This window comes from Bos javanicus, chromosome 19, assembly GCF_032452875.1.
Source record: "Bos javanicus breed banteng chromosome 19, ARS-OSU_banteng_1.0, whole genome shotgun sequence".
In the NCBI taxonomy this organism is placed as follows: Eukaryota; Metazoa; Chordata; class Mammalia; order Artiodactyla; family Bovidae; genus Bos; species Bos javanicus.
In genome coordinates, this window is record NC_083886.1 from 20,529,543 (window position 1) to 20,545,746 (window position 16,204).

The 16,204-nt window shown below is 52.5% G+C and overlaps 1 protein-coding gene and 2 non-coding genes across 5 annotated transcripts in view; 2 read left to right on the forward strand and 1 right to left on the reverse strand.

Moving 5' to 3' along the window:
• Positions 1-16,204, forward strand: part of KSR1 (kinase suppressor of ras 1) — a 161,864-nt gene that overhangs the window by 104,477 nt on the left and 41,183 nt on the right. For all 3 annotated transcript variants that reach the window (XM_061390477.1, XM_061390478.1, XM_061390479.1), the window contains exon 3: positions 12,371-12,518. In XM_061390477.1, the coding sequence (XP_061246461.1) occupies positions 12,371-12,518 (148 nt within the window). The remainder of the gene's footprint in view (positions 1-12,370; positions 12,519-16,204) is intronic.
• Positions 7,169-7,241, reverse strand: TRNAR-CCU (transfer RNA arginine (anticodon CCU)). Its single transcript has one exon. It is a non-coding gene; the product is annotated as a tRNA-Arg (tRNA).
• Positions 13,600-13,723, forward strand: LOC133233139 (small nucleolar RNA SNORA19). Its single transcript, XR_009731616.1, has one exon. It is a non-coding gene; the product is annotated as a small nucleolar RNA SNORA19 (small nucleolar RNA).

The window sequence follows — 16,204 nt, forward strand, 5'->3', positions numbered from 1 at the left end:
ATGATTCATTGGAAGAGGGGGGATGATCATGCTCCTTGTTGACTCAAGTCGGAATCTTTGGAGGAGGGCTGGGAGGCAGGGAGCACCTCTCTGTCTGCCGCCTGTATCCTAGGTACCCTGGGTGCCTGGCCCCCTGCCTGACACCCGGCCCCCTGCAGCAAGGCCGGCTGGAACCTGCGTGTCTTACACCCAGCACCTGCTCCGGGAGCTATGTGCTGACTCCCCAGTGCCCGGGCACAGACTATTTTTGGCTGCAGTGACTGTTCACTACAGTCATGAAAACAGAAACTCTTCTCCCTACCTTGTCCTTCCCTGGGACACCACACCAGGGGCCAGGGCTGCCGGGGACCCTGGACTCAGGCCCCTCGTCATGCATTGCCTATGGAGCTGGGTGCCGGCCAAGGCTACGCGGGGCTCAGGGACCCCACCTCCCGTGGTGCTGCGCGAGGCACGGAGCCTGGACCAGCCCCGGCCGAAGGGTTGCGAGGTAGGCACTGGGGTCTGGGATCAAGTGGCCTTTCCATGAGAGCCTGGAAGGGGGTGTGTTTGGCTGGGCTCCGGGTCCTCAGTTTGCCGTCTTATAGAACACTTCAGGAAGAATGAGCATATCAGGGTAGAATGTGCATTCCATTTCATAGGATTTCATTTGCTTTCTTTTTTGCCGTGAAGTGGCTGGTGGGGACCCATCGGGCACTGACTGAAATAGATTTTTCCCCATTCTCCTGGTGAATGGTTTGGGGCCCATTTGTGTTTTTGGTTTGAACAGGGCACACACTTGTTTTGAGCCAGCTTCTTCCTCTGGGAGCTTAGGAAACTGGAGTTGTATGGGCAGGCCCAGCCCTGCCTCAGCGCTTCTGGTCAACCTGATAAGAGGAGGCCCAGCTGTGTAGAGACTGTGTGTGCTAGATTTGGAGGTACACGAACCAGGGTCTAACCCAGGCTCCGTTGCTCACTTGCTGTGTCCTAGGTGAGTAACCTAATCTCTCTGAACTCCACTTTCCTTCACAACGAAGCAGTCGTGCCCAAGCCACTGCACGAGTGGCTGTAGTACAAGGAGTTGTTATTTGATGATTGGATTGGTTGTGAAAAGAGGCAGGTCAAGAAGCTGGGTGAGAATCAACGTGCCACAGCCCTGGGTGGGTCTTAGAGCTCAGCTCAGAACCTGGGTGTTTGGCTGTAGCTGGTGATGTAGGGTTTGCTTCTTCTTTACAAAAAGAAGAAAAATGTGTGTCACTAAAGTGGGCATGGGTCGGGATGAGCAAGAGCAGGGATTTCTGCCCATCCCCCATCTTCTCAGCCACCAAGACTTTAGGGACTTGCCAGGGTGAGGCCATTAGCCAAGAACCCCTCTGCTTCCGATTCCACGGGGCTTTGGACACATGAGCTGAGCACATAGCGTGGTGTCCCTTAGGTCAGCACCTTTGGAAAAGATTCTCAGGGCAGACCTCAGGGAAGTCTTCCTCTTGGCTCACCTTCTTAGAGCAGCTCAGAAAAGTTGGCAGGAATGAAAGCTTTATATCTGGGTAAGGAATGCCCACCAGGGGTTGATAAATCCTGGTGTTAGTCACTGGCAACGCCTTGATCCTATTGTTCTGGGTGACCCAGATAGGTCCCCTCCCCTCTCTGGGCCTCTATTTCCTCCTCTGTAAAATGAGTATTGGACTAGAATGTCTCTAAGGGTCCTTTGAGGGGTCCCTGGGTAGCACTAGTGGTAAAGAACCCACCTGCCGATGCAGAAGACAAAAGGGACACGAGTTTGATCCCTGGGTCCGGAGGATTCCCCTGGAGGAGGGCATTGGCAACTCACACCAGTATTCTTGCCTGGTGAATCCCATGGACAGAGGAGCCCCGAGGGCTGCACAGCCCGTAGCGCCGCAAAGAGTCAGACACTGAACAGTCAGACTGAAGTGACTTAGCACACCCTCAAGTGTCCTCTGCCTTTGATCTTGGTGGAGGAAGACTTTCTCTCCTGTCTTCCCAGCCTCATGAATACGCATTGGCCCCTTCTTGCCCTCAGCCCCTGATGGCTCTGGCGATGGTCTCCTTGGCTTGAGTCCTCTGTGACTGCCATGGGCCAGGAGCTGTTTACAGAGTTTCTGGAAAACTACAGAGAGGGGGCTGCCTCCTTCCAGGGTCTCCCAAGAGATCTCAGTCTCCTGCTTGGACCTCATGGGGCAGCTCGGAAACAATGGGCCTCTGTCGTGAGTGGAGCAGCCTGCCTCTCAGGTCTCCAGCTCTGCGCTCACTTCCTGCAGTGTGGCTTATCCCCGATCCCTCCCACCACCCCACCCCAGCCCTTGACCCATGGCCCCAAAGGACAGACTTTGCACTGAACACTGGGATGTGCCCCTCTGGTGGAGGGAGGGATCTGAGATTTGTCTCCTGGCCTCACAGGAGGGTCAGACTCCACGGCTGGGGCCGGGCATGTGCCAGGGCCCTGAGCGAAATCACTGGGCCCTGAGTTTGCCGGCTAGCCAGTCTGGCATGGGGCTGGGTAAGGGGCTCACTGGCTGCACTCAGAGTTCTCACACTGCGGGTGTGGAGGAGAGGGAGTAGACTTGTCTGGGAACCCTGTCTTGACTGGTATGTTTGCACAGGGGAGAACTGGAAGGGGAGATGTTGGGGACCAGCCGGCTACAGACAATGGCCATGCCTGACCCCTCTGTGTTTCTGTCGGTGCCTTTACGCCCTGGAGAGCTGGGGCTCCCCACGGGGAGGTGCATTTCTAAGCAGACCCTGCTCCCTGTACTCTCTACTGAGGATCGCTGAGCATCCCACTTTGCCAGAGCTGTCATCCTGGGCAGCCTCTCACATCTGCCCCTTCCCATCTCAGAAGTGTCCCTGTTGAGATGGTCTGTCCCATGCTTACCCTCTCCCTGGAAGCCCTCCTCTTCACCCGGCTGCTGGCTTGGCCAGTGTCTACACTGCCACCCTGCTCGTCCATCTGCTGTGTCAACAAGGGATGCCATGAGGGCCTACAGGCTTGGGGAAGCTGCTGCCCTCGAGTGGTGCTCATGGCGACAGACCATTGACCCCCAGCTGCCCCAGCTGTGGCCCCTCCACACTGCCCTGCTTGTGCCAGAAGGGACCTCCCCCCACCCCATCTGCCAGTTCCCTAAACATCACCCAGGAGTTAAGGAAGTGTTAGTCACTCAGGTGTCCGACACTTTTTGACCCCATGGACTGAAGCCCTCCAGGCTCCTCTGCCCATGGGATTTTCCAGGCAAGAATCCTGCAGTGGGTTGCCATGCCCTTGCCCCTCTCCAGGGGATCTTCCTGACCCAGGGATTGAACCTGCATCCCCCTGCAGCTCCAGCATTGCAGGCAGATTCTTTCCCACTGAGCCACTGGGGAAGCCCTACCCAAGGGGGCTCGTGTATTCTTTTGACTGGTGTTACACCCACCCCATGTCCTACCCTGACCCCAGTCTTACTTTGGAATGTTCTTTTTCTTGTAGCCAGTGAGCCCCTTTTAGAGTATTCCATTTTTGACTTGCGTTTTACTGTGGAGTCTAATGGACAATATTGTGTTCTTTCCGACAGTCAGGGAGCATCCTGGGGGAAGAGAACCCCCTGCTATAGAAGCCCACCCATCTCTCTCCATCTTGGGAGTAGTATGTATGGGGGAAAGCACACAGCCCCAGACCTATGGGGTGTGTGTGTGTGTGTTTCTCTAATGCTGGAAGTATCCGGCGGTTTTCAAACAGCGTGCAGGAGAATTGGTTTTGGAAACGTGTGTTGAAGATACAGAGAAAGGTGACAAAAATGTGGGCCTGCCTTGTCTCTCCTCTGGGCCCAGCATAGCTGGTGTGTGTTTGTTGAGTGGCTGAATGACCCACTTCAGCCTGTGGACCCAGTCCCGCCCGCTACTGGTTTCTGTACAGCCTTTGGAGCTATGAATGGTTTTCATGTTTGTAACTGGTAGGAAAAGGAAAACAAAAACAATTTTGTGACGTGTGAAAATTAAATGAAATTCATGTTTCCGTGTGCATAGTTAAGGTGTTACTGGCACCAGCCACACCCATGTGTTTCCATATTGTCTGCGGCTGCTTGGGAGCTCTGATAGCAGAGTTGACCAGTTGTGACAGAGGTCATATGGCCTGTAAAGATGAAGATACTCTATGGCCTGTTCAGAAAAAGTGTGCCAATTCCTGCAAGATGCCTAGGGTTTATGGGAGGAAGAATGGGACCTGGGAGGCAGCCCCAAGACAGGCCTACCAGGAGGGTGAGGCCAGCCCCCTGGGGTGATGGTGGTGGCCGTGGTGAGAGCAGATGCTGTCGGAAGCTAGAGATTTGGTCTCAGGCAGACTCGGAGAGCACCCGCCTCCTCCAGAGGGCAGGAGGGGGACTGAGGGGCCTGGCAGGACTGCTAAGGGGGTTCAGAAGTCCTGTAGAGAGAAGAACCGCCCTCCCCCCCGCCCCCGCCAGAGGCCTCCTGCAGCTGCTTTTAACCCCACAGCCAGAGTGCACCCCAGCTGGCATGGAAGGAGGGCACAGTGTGGAGCCTGGAAACCAGATGGGACCTGTGATGCCAAGAAGACACTACCCTGGGAAAAGGATCCCACATTATAGAGCAGAGAAGTGGGCACCAGTGCAGGCAGAGCCAACTGACTGTGAAGAGGTGGAGATGGCCATGTCTCAGCCTCACCAAACAGGCTGTGTGACCTTGAGCCAGCTGCCTAGCCTCTCTGAGCCTTGTCACCCATCTCAGGCTTTTATGAGGATCACCTGTCCTGGCCTCTATAGTTGATTTAACAGAGTGCCTGGCACCCAAGAGCTGAGTAGTAACTGCTCGTTGCTCACCCTGTTTTGGCCCCCTTCTCACCTCCTCCTCTTTGACCTGCACCCCTCCACCTCCACACCCTATCCCACTACTGCGCCCTCTTTCAATCCCAGATGTTCTGATGTGTAGGCCAGACTCCCTGAAGAGTCCGCCAGGTTCCCTGCTCTGCAAACGTCCACCCCGCCTTGTGGGAGGGAGGGAGGCACCAGAGTACAGGAGAGTGCATCTCCTGGGATGTTTGTGAGCTTGGGTTGGGCTGTGGTTGAGTTGAAGGATCAGAGGCCTCGTGAAGGGACAGGTGGGAGATCAAGCCCCCAGGGTGCTGCCCTGCCCTGGCCAGCCCCACTTTCTTAGACCTTTCTGCCTTGGACTACTTTGGCCAGACTTAAGGCCCCACAGCTTGTCTGCCCTCATGGTTCTCACCCCCGAGAAGTTCCGATTCAATTGATGTAAGGTGGGGCCCGGTTATCAGGATCCTTTTTTTTTTTTTTTGCTTTGCTGCTTGGCATGTGGGATCTTAGTTCCCTAACCAGGAATTGAACTCATGCCCAGCCCCCACCCCGACTCCCCCATAGTGGAAATGAGGTGTTTTAACCACTGCACTGCCAAGGAAGTCCCAGGATCCTTTTTTAAAGCCTCCCAGGCGATTCCAGGTTGCTGACAGGGTTGAGAGACAGTGACCTGATCTAGCCAAACCTGCTGCTGCTGCTATTAAGTCGCTTCAGTCGTGTCCAACTCTGTGCGACCCCATAGACGGCAGCCCACCAGGCTCCTCTGTCCATGGGATTCTCTAGGCAAGAACACTGGAGTGGGTTGCCATTTCCTCCTCCAATGCATGAAAGTGAAAAGTCAAAGTGAAGTCGTTCAGTTATGTCCGACTCTTAGCGACCCCATGGACTGCAGCTTACCAGGCTCCTCCGTCCATGGGATTTTCCAGGCAAGAGTACTGGACCTACTCACTTTATAAATGATGAAACCAAAGCCCAGAGAGGGGCAGGGACTGGCCCAAGGTTGGTAGAGTTCCGACCAAATCTGACCCCTCTTTCACTGGGAAGTGATGGAGAGAAGCCCTCTCTATCAGGGTGACTTTTCCCAGGAGGGGCTTTTTCTCATTTCCCAGAACTGGGATAGTGACTAGGTCCAGACATGGTTCAGAGACAAAGCCAGTATCCCTAAGCTATTTGCTGATCTCCATGGAAACCCCAGGAGGCTGCCTGACCCAGGCCCCTCACTGCCTCAGCCCCTCCTGTGCTTCCTAGAATATCCAGCTATTATTATCCAAGTCTCACCCCTTCCTCTCCCTCGGCACCAGTGGTGGTGAGAAGGCAGGAAGGAACATCTGTCAGGTGCCCCCTTGCCAACTGGAGAGAAGTGGGCTCCCCGCCTGGGCTGCTAGAGAACCCCTTGCTCCTCTGTCTCTGCTGCGCCGGCCACAGAGGGGTGTACAGGGCTCTGGGAGTCCACCTCTGGCCTCTCTACTGTGACCAGCTCCTGGGAAAGCATCTGAGGTGAAGGATCCCGGCTCTTGAATTAAGCCCCAGCCAAGCCAGTTGGGGACATGTCTGCCCACCCACCAGAAATCCAGGTTTGGTCGATGGAGCATGCGTGCTGGATGTGCTGGTTGAGGCAGTTACCACTGTGACCGGTCCGTGCTATGCTCCAGGACTAGACTCAATGCCAGAAGGAGACCCCAAGTGTGGGCTTGCCTCTCGGCCTTCCCTCAGGCCAGATCTTCATCCCAGTTACGTCCTGAGCTGCATGGATTCTTGTGGCACGTGGTCCACTCGGAGTCTGTGAAGTCCCTGGCGTTTCCACAGCCCGCCTGACTGGCCATGGCCAGGGGGACAGCTCTCCATGTCAGCCGGCACCGTTTGCTAAGTATAGACCCCAGGCAGCCCCGTGGCTGCTGGTAAGTCCTGGGACACCATTTGATACCCAGCCGGGCCTGTGACACCAGTCGCTGCCAGCTGCGGAGGGGAGGGGCAGCGTGCTTGGGCGAACCCGAGCCCGACCCCGCCTTCTGCTGCTGAGAACACAGCCAGCAGTTTCACGATCACAGACTGGGAGTCACCTCCCTGCTCCACTGGCCCTGCCCTCTAATTATTATCAGAAAGCATAACTTAATGTCACCTACGGGAGAAGTAAGTTGTGGCTCGAGGGGACAGGCAGAGAGGCAGGGAGCCAGTGTGCCCTGTCCCACAGCCCCGCTGCCCGCCTCCACGCTCACGTGCTGACCCGGGGCTGGGTGGAACTGGGGCATCTCCAACAATGGGTCAGACAACACGTCTTCCCTTCCTGGTTTCTAGTTCATATTTTTTTCTTCTTTTGAAGTATTTATTTATTTATTTGGCTGCTCCGGGCCTTAGTTGCAGCACGTGGGATCTAGTTCCCTGACCAGGGATCGAACCTGGGCCCTCTGCATTAGGAGCACAGAGTCTTAGCCACTGGACCACCAGGAAGTCCCTCCCATATTTTCTTCTTTACACGGAAGCTGGGGTGGGATGGACATTAATTCCTGAAGCAGTGTGGATCCTCAGCCTGTCATCTCCAGAACTCCAGGGCCTGGACGCCTGGCTTGAGACAACTTGGCATCTTCACGTGCCTCCAGGCGGGTGAGAGACCCTCCCACAGTCTCAGGGCCTCTCAGACCTGAGAGCATTTCCGGGCGGCTTCGCCTGCTGGGTTGTCAGTGAGCCCGTGAGTTCACCTTCAGCAGGTGGTAACACTCATTCCCTAATTTGCTTTCGGTTTAGAGATTACGCAGGACAACTATACATGAATTACCCTGGTCTGAAATAGCCTCCTAACCCAGACTTGGCTGTGCTTGTGTCTGAGTAGGAGGATCACATCCACGTGTGAGGCTTGCTGGTGGGGGCATTGCCTGAGTCTTGATGGGAGGAGACGTCAGAGCCCCTCCCGGGGCCGGCACAGCCACTAGCCCAGCCTGACTGGCCAGAGGCGCAGCAGAGGCCAGGGGAGGCATCTTTTTGTATCCTGGCTTGCCTGGTTCCAGCGCACTTCCCTCATGGACTGTCCCTTCTCAATTGGATTAACTTTGGGTCCCTGGTGGCTCAGATAGTAAAGAATTTGCCTGCAACGTAGGAGACCGAGGCTCGATCCCTGGATCGGGAAGGTCCCCTGGAGAAGGGGATGGCAGCCCACTCCAGTATCCTTGCCTGGAGAATCCCACGGACAGAAAAGCCTGATGGACTGCAGTCTGTGGAGTCACAGAGACACAACTAAGTGACTAATATTACTTTCTGAATAAACTCATAGGAGTTGGAAGGCCAGGGCCCACTTGGCTTTCATGGTGGGGTCCCAGAGCCATGGCAGCACCTGGCTGAGAAGGCCTGGCTACCCGCTGATGTGTTGCCCAAGCCCCTTGCTGCTGGGCTTTCTGTGCTGTCATCTGGGGGCTCTGATGTGATTGGTCTGCACAGATTTGCATGAGTGGCCACCATATAAAAATCAGCTGTTTTAAAATAAAAATTCTGATTTCTTTATAAGATGATATGGAGCCCCTCTCATAGCCTCTCCTCACCCCCTGACACAGAGAGAGCGAGAGTGGGTTTCTGATAAGCATTGTCCTTGAGATTCTTGTTGTCTAGTAAAGAGGCAAGAGAAGCGTTTCTAGTACTTCTGCGTGTGTGCTAAGTTGCTTCAGTCATGTCTGACTCTGTGTGACCTCATGGGATGTAGCCAGGCTCTTCTGTCCATGGGGTTCTCCAGACAAGAATACTGGAGTGTATTGCCATGTATTGTATGTACTGCCATGCCCTGCTCCAGGGAATCTTCCTGACCCAGGGTTCAAACCCATGTCTTTTGTGTCTCCTGCATTGGCAGCCAGGTTCTTTACCCCTAGCACCACCTGGAAAGCCCCTTCTAGTACTTTTATCTCCATCAAAAGATAGATCAAGGGGCAACATGCTCACATACTTCATTTTTTTTTCTGAAACCTCATCCTGAGGCTTGTGTGTTTGAGACCCTAACTCTACCAGATAACCTGCTAACTGGTGGATAGTGTCACTGACTGCAGCTTTTAGGCAGAACAGGGTGGTTCCCTCTCCCCACTTTAATGATCCAACTTTGCAGGGAGGAGGGATTAGAAAGCAGAAGAAACAGTCAGAAATCCTAGCGATGCTGGTGTGCTGAGCACTCCCATTTCACTGAAGACATACACAGCTCACTCCCCAGAAAGTGATGCTTGTCCTGGGAGATACTGGGCAGCTCCTGTACAAGCGGGACCCTGGGTTGGCTTTTCTATCCCAGGAAAGGGTTCCGTACCCTACCCCTCCTCAATTTGTCTAGCCAGCCCCTGGTTTGAACTGGAGCATGAAGAGAGCGCACAGGGGGAAGGGAAAGCAGACCCTGTTCCCTTATTCCCGTGGGATGAACTGATCCCTGCAGCCTCAGGAGATGGAGACAACCCTTCTAGCTCATTCAAAGCTATAAAGGAAAGCTTTTTCTTTTCATTCTTTTTTTTTTTTTTTTTTAAGACCATGAATTTGAACCTATTATTTCTCTTATTTAGGGGGTTCCTTCACTTGCCAATGACAAAGGACTTCCATTTACAATACAGGTTTTTGTTTTAGTTTTTTTTTTTTTTCAGAAAGCAGGTAGAAATTAGTTCCTTTAATTTACTTTGAAAAAAAAAAATCATTTTCCCCTGGGTAACTGCTTTGCCCAAGTTCATGAGTGACAGTGAGGGATAACTGAAGGTGCTCTGGGACTCGACACACCTGGGTTTGGGTTGTGGCGCCTGCTGTTTATTAAGCTGCATAGCGTGAGGTCACTGAGCCTCAATAAAACAGGCTTAGCGGCATCTCCTTGCTGAATTGTTTTGAGTGGAGTCAGTACACAAAGCCCTGGACATCTTGTAAAGCGCTAGCAAATAGTTTGTAATAATAAATGTAGTTCTTATGCTGGAGAAACTGAAACTTAAAGTGTGTGGGGAGGAAATGTATATAAAAGAAAAAAAAAAATCCGCCTTTGCATTGTAGTCAGATTGGGGATCGGGTTCCTAGGCTTGTCTTTGTCGTCATCAATACCACCTCCACCCCCAAATCAAGCAGATACTGGAATCTCTACTTTGGAGAGAACTGCTGAGTCATCACAGCCTTGGGAAAACGCACACGTGTGGGTGAGAACAGAGGCCACCCCAGGGAGAGGGGGAGGGCTGTGTTGTGAAGGGCAACGTCCACTTGCTTTTGGTCTTCCCTGATGCCAAATGGCTTTTGAAGCCAATGAAGCCATTGCCAAATGGCTTCTCTCAGTGGAATGAGGGGCACAGATGTCAAAACTGCATTTTGATGAAGGGCATTGTTGAAGAAGAAGACACATGGATTGAATAAAAGCTTCTGCCCAGGGACCATTATCTAAGCATCCTGCTCTCTGTGTTGTTCTTACCAAGGGTTTCCTGTGACGTTCTCATTTTATCATCTGGAAGGATTTCTCACCACCAAGGGTTTGTCCAAACCACTGATGAGCTTCTTGGTGCTCTGGGGGTATCTGTTTATTTCTAATTTTTGGAGTCATTCTAAAGAGCCATGAGATTTCTTTTCCACAACCCTGGAGATGGAAGAATATTCACACAAGACCAAAGATGGGGAGAGGGGACAAGGCCAGATACCAGAGGCCACATGCCGGGCTTCAGATGTGGCCCCAGCCCCCAGGCATCACAGAGTCCCCAGACTATTGCCCTAATGACTCATAGTTGGTATCTTCATCAGGTTTTGTTTTGACACTTGAGTCTAAGATTTATAGCACCATGGATTGACTGACCGCAACATTGCTCGTGTTAAATTAGACACAGTTTGCTAATAAAAATCAGTGCAAATCAACTTAGATTCTCAAGAGCTGCAAGTTTATATGAATCATTTGATGTGGGTTGTCTGCTCCCCTGCCCCATCTCTCCACTGGTCCCATAACTCTTTGAGCTTTCTCTATGCTGGTCCATATCGTATTGCATTGCAATAACTTCTTTTCGTCTTTTTTTTTTTTCGGCCACTCTTCGTGGCTTGTGGGGTCTTAGTTTTCCAACCAAAGATCAAACTCCGGGCTCAGCAGTGTAAGCAGAGTCCTAACCACTGGACTTCCAGGCAATTCCCAGTAATAACTTATTTTCATGTCAGTCACTCCACAAGCCACTTGAGGCCAGGGATATGTGCCATTGTTTTATGTGTCTGCTTCAGGCTGTGTATGACATGTGGCTCAGAGTACTCAGAGCTGGATGGGTTTCCCCTCTCCTTGATGAGAGGAAAGAGCACAAATTTTGCAGTCAGTTAGGCCTTGATTCAAACATTTGCTGTCTATAATGGTTTTATTATTTGTTTGTTTGTTTGGCTGCTCCGCATCTCAGTGTGGCACCTGGGGTCTTTCCTTGTGGTGTGTGGACTCTCTAGTTGTGGCATGCAGGCTTCGCTGGGGCATGTGGGATCTTAGTTCCCCAGCCAGGGATCGAACCCACGTCCCCCTGCATTGCAAGGAGGATTCTTAACTGCTGGAACACCAGGGAAGTCCCTGTGTTCGTTTTCTTTGCTGTGTAATAAATTACCACGAACTTAGCTGCTTACACCATCCCGCATGTGTTAGCTCACAGTCCTGCAGAAGGAAGACTTTATGGAAGAGTCCCCGAGGACTCAGCCAGCTTCCCTGCTTAGCATCTTGCCCGGGTGAAGTCAGGGTGTCATCCAGGTGGGCCTCTTACCCGGAAGCTTTGGGAAGAAATCACATCCAAGTATTTTTAGGTCATTCGTTGGCAGAATCCACTTCTTTGTAGCCTCACACCTAAGGTTCCCTTCTTGCTGGACAGCAGGGGGCCACTCTGTCCCCCGAGGCCATCTTGTTCCCTCTATGTGGCCCCCTCGATCTTCAGAGTTTGAATGAGTCTTTTATATGCTTCAAGCATCTCGCTTCTCTTCACTACCTTGAAACCTTGGAAGAGTCCAACTGAGAATCAGATAAGGCCCGGTAGTAAAGACCTACACAGATCTTTGTTGCTGATGTTGTTCGGTCACTCAGTCCTGCCTGACTCTTCGCGACCCTATGGACGGTAGCCCACCAGGCTCTTTGGTCCATGGAATTTCCCAGGCAAGAATACAGGAGTGGGTTGCATTTCCTTCTCCAAACACAGATCCTGGTGAGGGTTAATTCTTTGTAATCCTTTTCTTGGAAGCTAATTTTATTTGAATCCTATCTGGTCTGATTCAGATATAGCAAAATTATAAAGAACCGTGTTTATCTGAAGTACTTGTCATTCTCCAAAGTTGTCATGATTCATCATTTTCCCGTCCAGAGGAATAAATAAAGAGACCAGAGGGGCAACATGCTCTCATCAGAACGTTTCTGGTTTTTTCCTTCTCTTCTCCCCAGCCCCCATCCCCAAGTTCTGGCGTCTCGGCTTCAGCTGCTGTCTCTGGGATGCTGGAGGTGGGGGCCGGGGTTGGCTGCTGGTGTCCTCAGACAAGTGGTGGCTGCGGGTCGGAGGCCGGCCCCAGCAGCTGGCCCCTGCCACTCAGCAGGAGGCTGGGCCTGGCTGCGAGGAGGATGACTGCTCACCCAGTTCTCTGCCTGTCTTGTGCCTCCCTAGGAGATCCTCCGCGAGCTCACGCTAGATGCCCTGCTGGACATGAACGAGGCCAAGGTGAAGGAGACGCTCCGGCGCTGCGGGGCCAGCGCCGAGGAGTGTGGCCGCCTGCAGTACGCCCTCACCTGCCTGCGGAAGGTGACAGGCCTGGGTAGGTTGGGCCAGTCCCGTTGGCCGCCTTGCCCTCCCCCTCTGCCTGGACGATGCATTTCTCTCCCAGGCCTGGCCTGGTTCCCCGGGCACCAGGGCTTTTGCTGGGGTGGATGAGGGGCTGGGTGGGGCCAGTGTGACCAGGGTCTCTGGGCCGGCTTGGAATGGCTGGAGTCCACGCTCAGAAAGTACGTGATGGACCCCACTCGAAACAGAGGCTCTCCCTGAGACAGAAGGCTCCCAGCTCCCACTGGTCTGGCCAGTGTAAAGCTTTAGCCATTGTTACCAACCCCAGGCTGGTCTGCTGGGCGGGGCTGCATGACTTCCCCTCTGTGGAACACCTCTGTAGGTAGGGCTCTGTGACCCTTCCCTAGCTTCCTTCTCACCAGCCCCCGTCCCCGCCCAGTCCTCTCCCCACCCTCCCCCTGCCTCTCCATCCCCATCTGGGCTGTGTGCTCAGAAGGCATGCGCTGGTGTGGGCTCAGCCTGAGCCAAGCATGCGGAGAGAAACTGTACACGTTTCAGCTGTGAGTATGGACATGGTTGCCCCAGGCGAAGTGTGTAATCCTGGCATGATGAATAGTGTTCCTCAGGAACTTATTTGCAGGCTTTCTCAATCTTTCCCTGGAAATAGCTTCAAATGCCCAGACTTAGTGCTCCCATGACCACACAGATAAGCCTTTAAAATGAACCTAATGAAGGAATTAGCTCCATTTTTTAATTAGCTGAGCTTCTTGTCTTATCTCCAGCTGCCTGAAGCTTAAGAAAGGCTCTGAGGTTTATATTCAGCTTGATATTTTTTTTTTTCCCCCAGAGAAGATGGTGCTTAATTTCTTCCCTGGCCCCATTGTATCAAGTCTTCCTCTGAACACAGAGTCCAGAGTTTTACTTGATTTGGAAAACCTCAACACATCAGGCCTCTGGCAAGTGCCAGGAAGTAAACAGGACAGGGACATAGTTAGCATTCTTATCTCTGCATTTTACGGAGAAGGAGACTGAGCCCAGAGAGGGGAAGGGGCTTACCCAAGGACACACAGCAGTGGGTGGCAGAACTGTGACTCGAGCCTCAGCCCTTGCTGCCCAAGCACATTTCACTGTCTTTTTCTTTATATTAAGAGAAAAGATATTTCTGATGTGCTAAGTAAACCCCTGGAGGTAAATTAGCGGCATGACTAATTTAGCCATGTCAGTCTCCTTCAGACAACCATCAAACAAAAGTACTTGCCTCCCAAGCTGAGAATCTGGGGGACCTTGTCAGTCCGCCCTCTTTATGCCTGTGTTGTAAGGAGTTGAGGAGGCTCTGGCCACTGGGTGGTGGTGACCTCTGTGTGTTAAGGCTGCTATCTGTCCATCCTGAATGCCAGGATCAGAAGATCACTAATATATGAAGCGCTTGCTATATGTTCCCTTTGTAGCTGAAGCACAGAGGCTCTGGATGAGTTGTCTGGGATCCCACACCCGAGCTGGACTTTGCTCTCAGGTTTCTTCCTTAGAAGATGCTTTCCCCATAGTGCCCCAGAGCAGGCCTTGGGCGGAGGGTCCTTCCCAGGTGCTTTCTCATTCCATCTTAGTTTGTGGTGCCCTACATCTCCAAGAGGGACCTGCCACACCCAAGTCCAGGGTGCAGGCAGGTGGATGGGCCTGCCCAGCAGTGGCCACACTTCAAGTGAACCTGCTGGGTGGTACCTGTGATCGCCCTGTCCCTCAGGTCCTGCATTCAGTCTTCATGGCTCCTGGCAGGCTAGTTACTGAACCTCAGTGTGCCTTAGTTTCCTTATGTGTAAAATGGACATACTAACAAGACTTCCTCTCATGGAATTGTTGGAGGATTACATGAGTTAAATTCATCTACTTAGTCTAGAGCCTGGCACATATTAGTATCTATTTTTCAGTATTAGGCCTTTGGGGTGATGGCAAATGTTCACATCTCTGGTCTTAAGAAAGGTGATAAAGGATGTTTCTTTATGCCTGTGGCTAGTGAACAGGGTAGGCTCATGCGTGCTGAACCTCCCCATCCTTCATCCATAGCAGACATCACTGGTCAGTCCCTGAGCTCTTCCTGCTTAGTGACTCCAGAGTCATTGTCAAGCAGCCACTGCCAATTGACTAGTGTCCACGTGCAAAACCAGAGCCATATCCCTGAGCTGGCTAAAGCAATGGTGATTAAATAGACAATTTGAAGAATTGGGGGCTTGTTCCTTTGGTGGCAGACTTGCACATAGATCCATGGAACTCATTCTTTTATCCCCTCAACAAGAGCAGTATTTAAGTTCAAGTGTAGGTCTTGGCCATGGCTTCCCAGGTGGCTCAGTGGTAAAGAATCTGCCTGCCTAAGCAAGAGAGCTGAGTTCAAGCCCTGGGTCAGGAAGTTCTCCTGGAGGAGGAAATGGCAATCCACTCCATTATTCTTGCCTGGAAAATCCCATAGACAGAGGAGCCTGGCGGGCTACAGTCCATAGGGTTGCAAAGAGTCGGGCGCAACTGAACACGCATGCATGTGTAGGTCTTGGCCACAGTTCTAAAGGAGCAAGCATAAGGAATACACAGACTAACTCATCCAAGTTGATTCATGAATAGGAAGTCACCATGCAGTGAGGTAGAAGGAAGGGCATTTGAGGAGAGGATGGAATAGACAAACTCTAAGGATCGAGAAGGTTAATATCACTCCACCATCCCTCATAGATGGCTCTGTGGGCTGGGCTTTATCATCTTTGATGATAGAGAGCTCATTCCCTCCCAAGGCTATGTCGTTACAGGTTATTCAGAATTGGTAGCTTTGAGGGAGGAGGTCCGGGGCTGTGGTTGAGATCAAGGGCTCAGTTCCCATCCCACTGCTTACTTTGCTGTGTGAACTTGACAGTATACATAGGCTCTCTGAATCTCATCAACCTCGCCATGCTGGGTGGATTGAGGGACGCAAAGTAGAAGAATTACAGGGTGGAAGTTCATTTTGTCTTGAGTCAAAGTCTCCCCTCCTGTGCTTTCCACTCATTGATAAATACAAGGAGGGAGGTGTCCTCTTCCCATGACAGGGTCTCTGTAGACTGGCGTCCTTTCTCCATGCCTCCACCCCTTCAGTATCTCCCCGTCTCCTGTAAGGTCAAGCCTCAAGCCCTTGGCAAGACATCTAAGGCCCCTCTGGAGCTGGTCCCCAGTGGACTGACCCTCCAGCTTCATCTCTCACCTCTCCCTGGCTTGTCCTGACTTCTCAAGGCATGTGGGACTCTGTGTAGCTGCCGCAAGATGCCCTGTGCTCCCCACACGTGCTGTTCCCTCTCCCTGGTACACCTTTTCCAGTTCTCCCTTAGCTGGCCCAGCCCAGGTGCCACCTCCTCTAGAAAGCCCCCTGACCCTCAAGCTATTTAGGGGCCTCCTCCTCTGTATCCCCTCAGTCTCCATTCGTCTCTGTGTCAGCACACAGCACACCAAACTGAGTGTCCCTCACTCTCACTGGACTCGTTGTGCACCGCAGACGTGCCTTTTTATGCCCTAACATCCGCATACCAGTGAGTGCTCGCATGAATGGACAGACGTGTCATTGATTTGGAGCCCTCAGAGCCCCAAAGCCTTGGGAGCCTCAGACAGAGGGTCACCGTGGGAGCAGCCCAAAGTCACTCAGAGGCTTCTCTCAAAAGGAAGTGGCTGCTGGGTCTCTCTTCTAGCAAATTCCCAGGGCAGTTTGCTTTC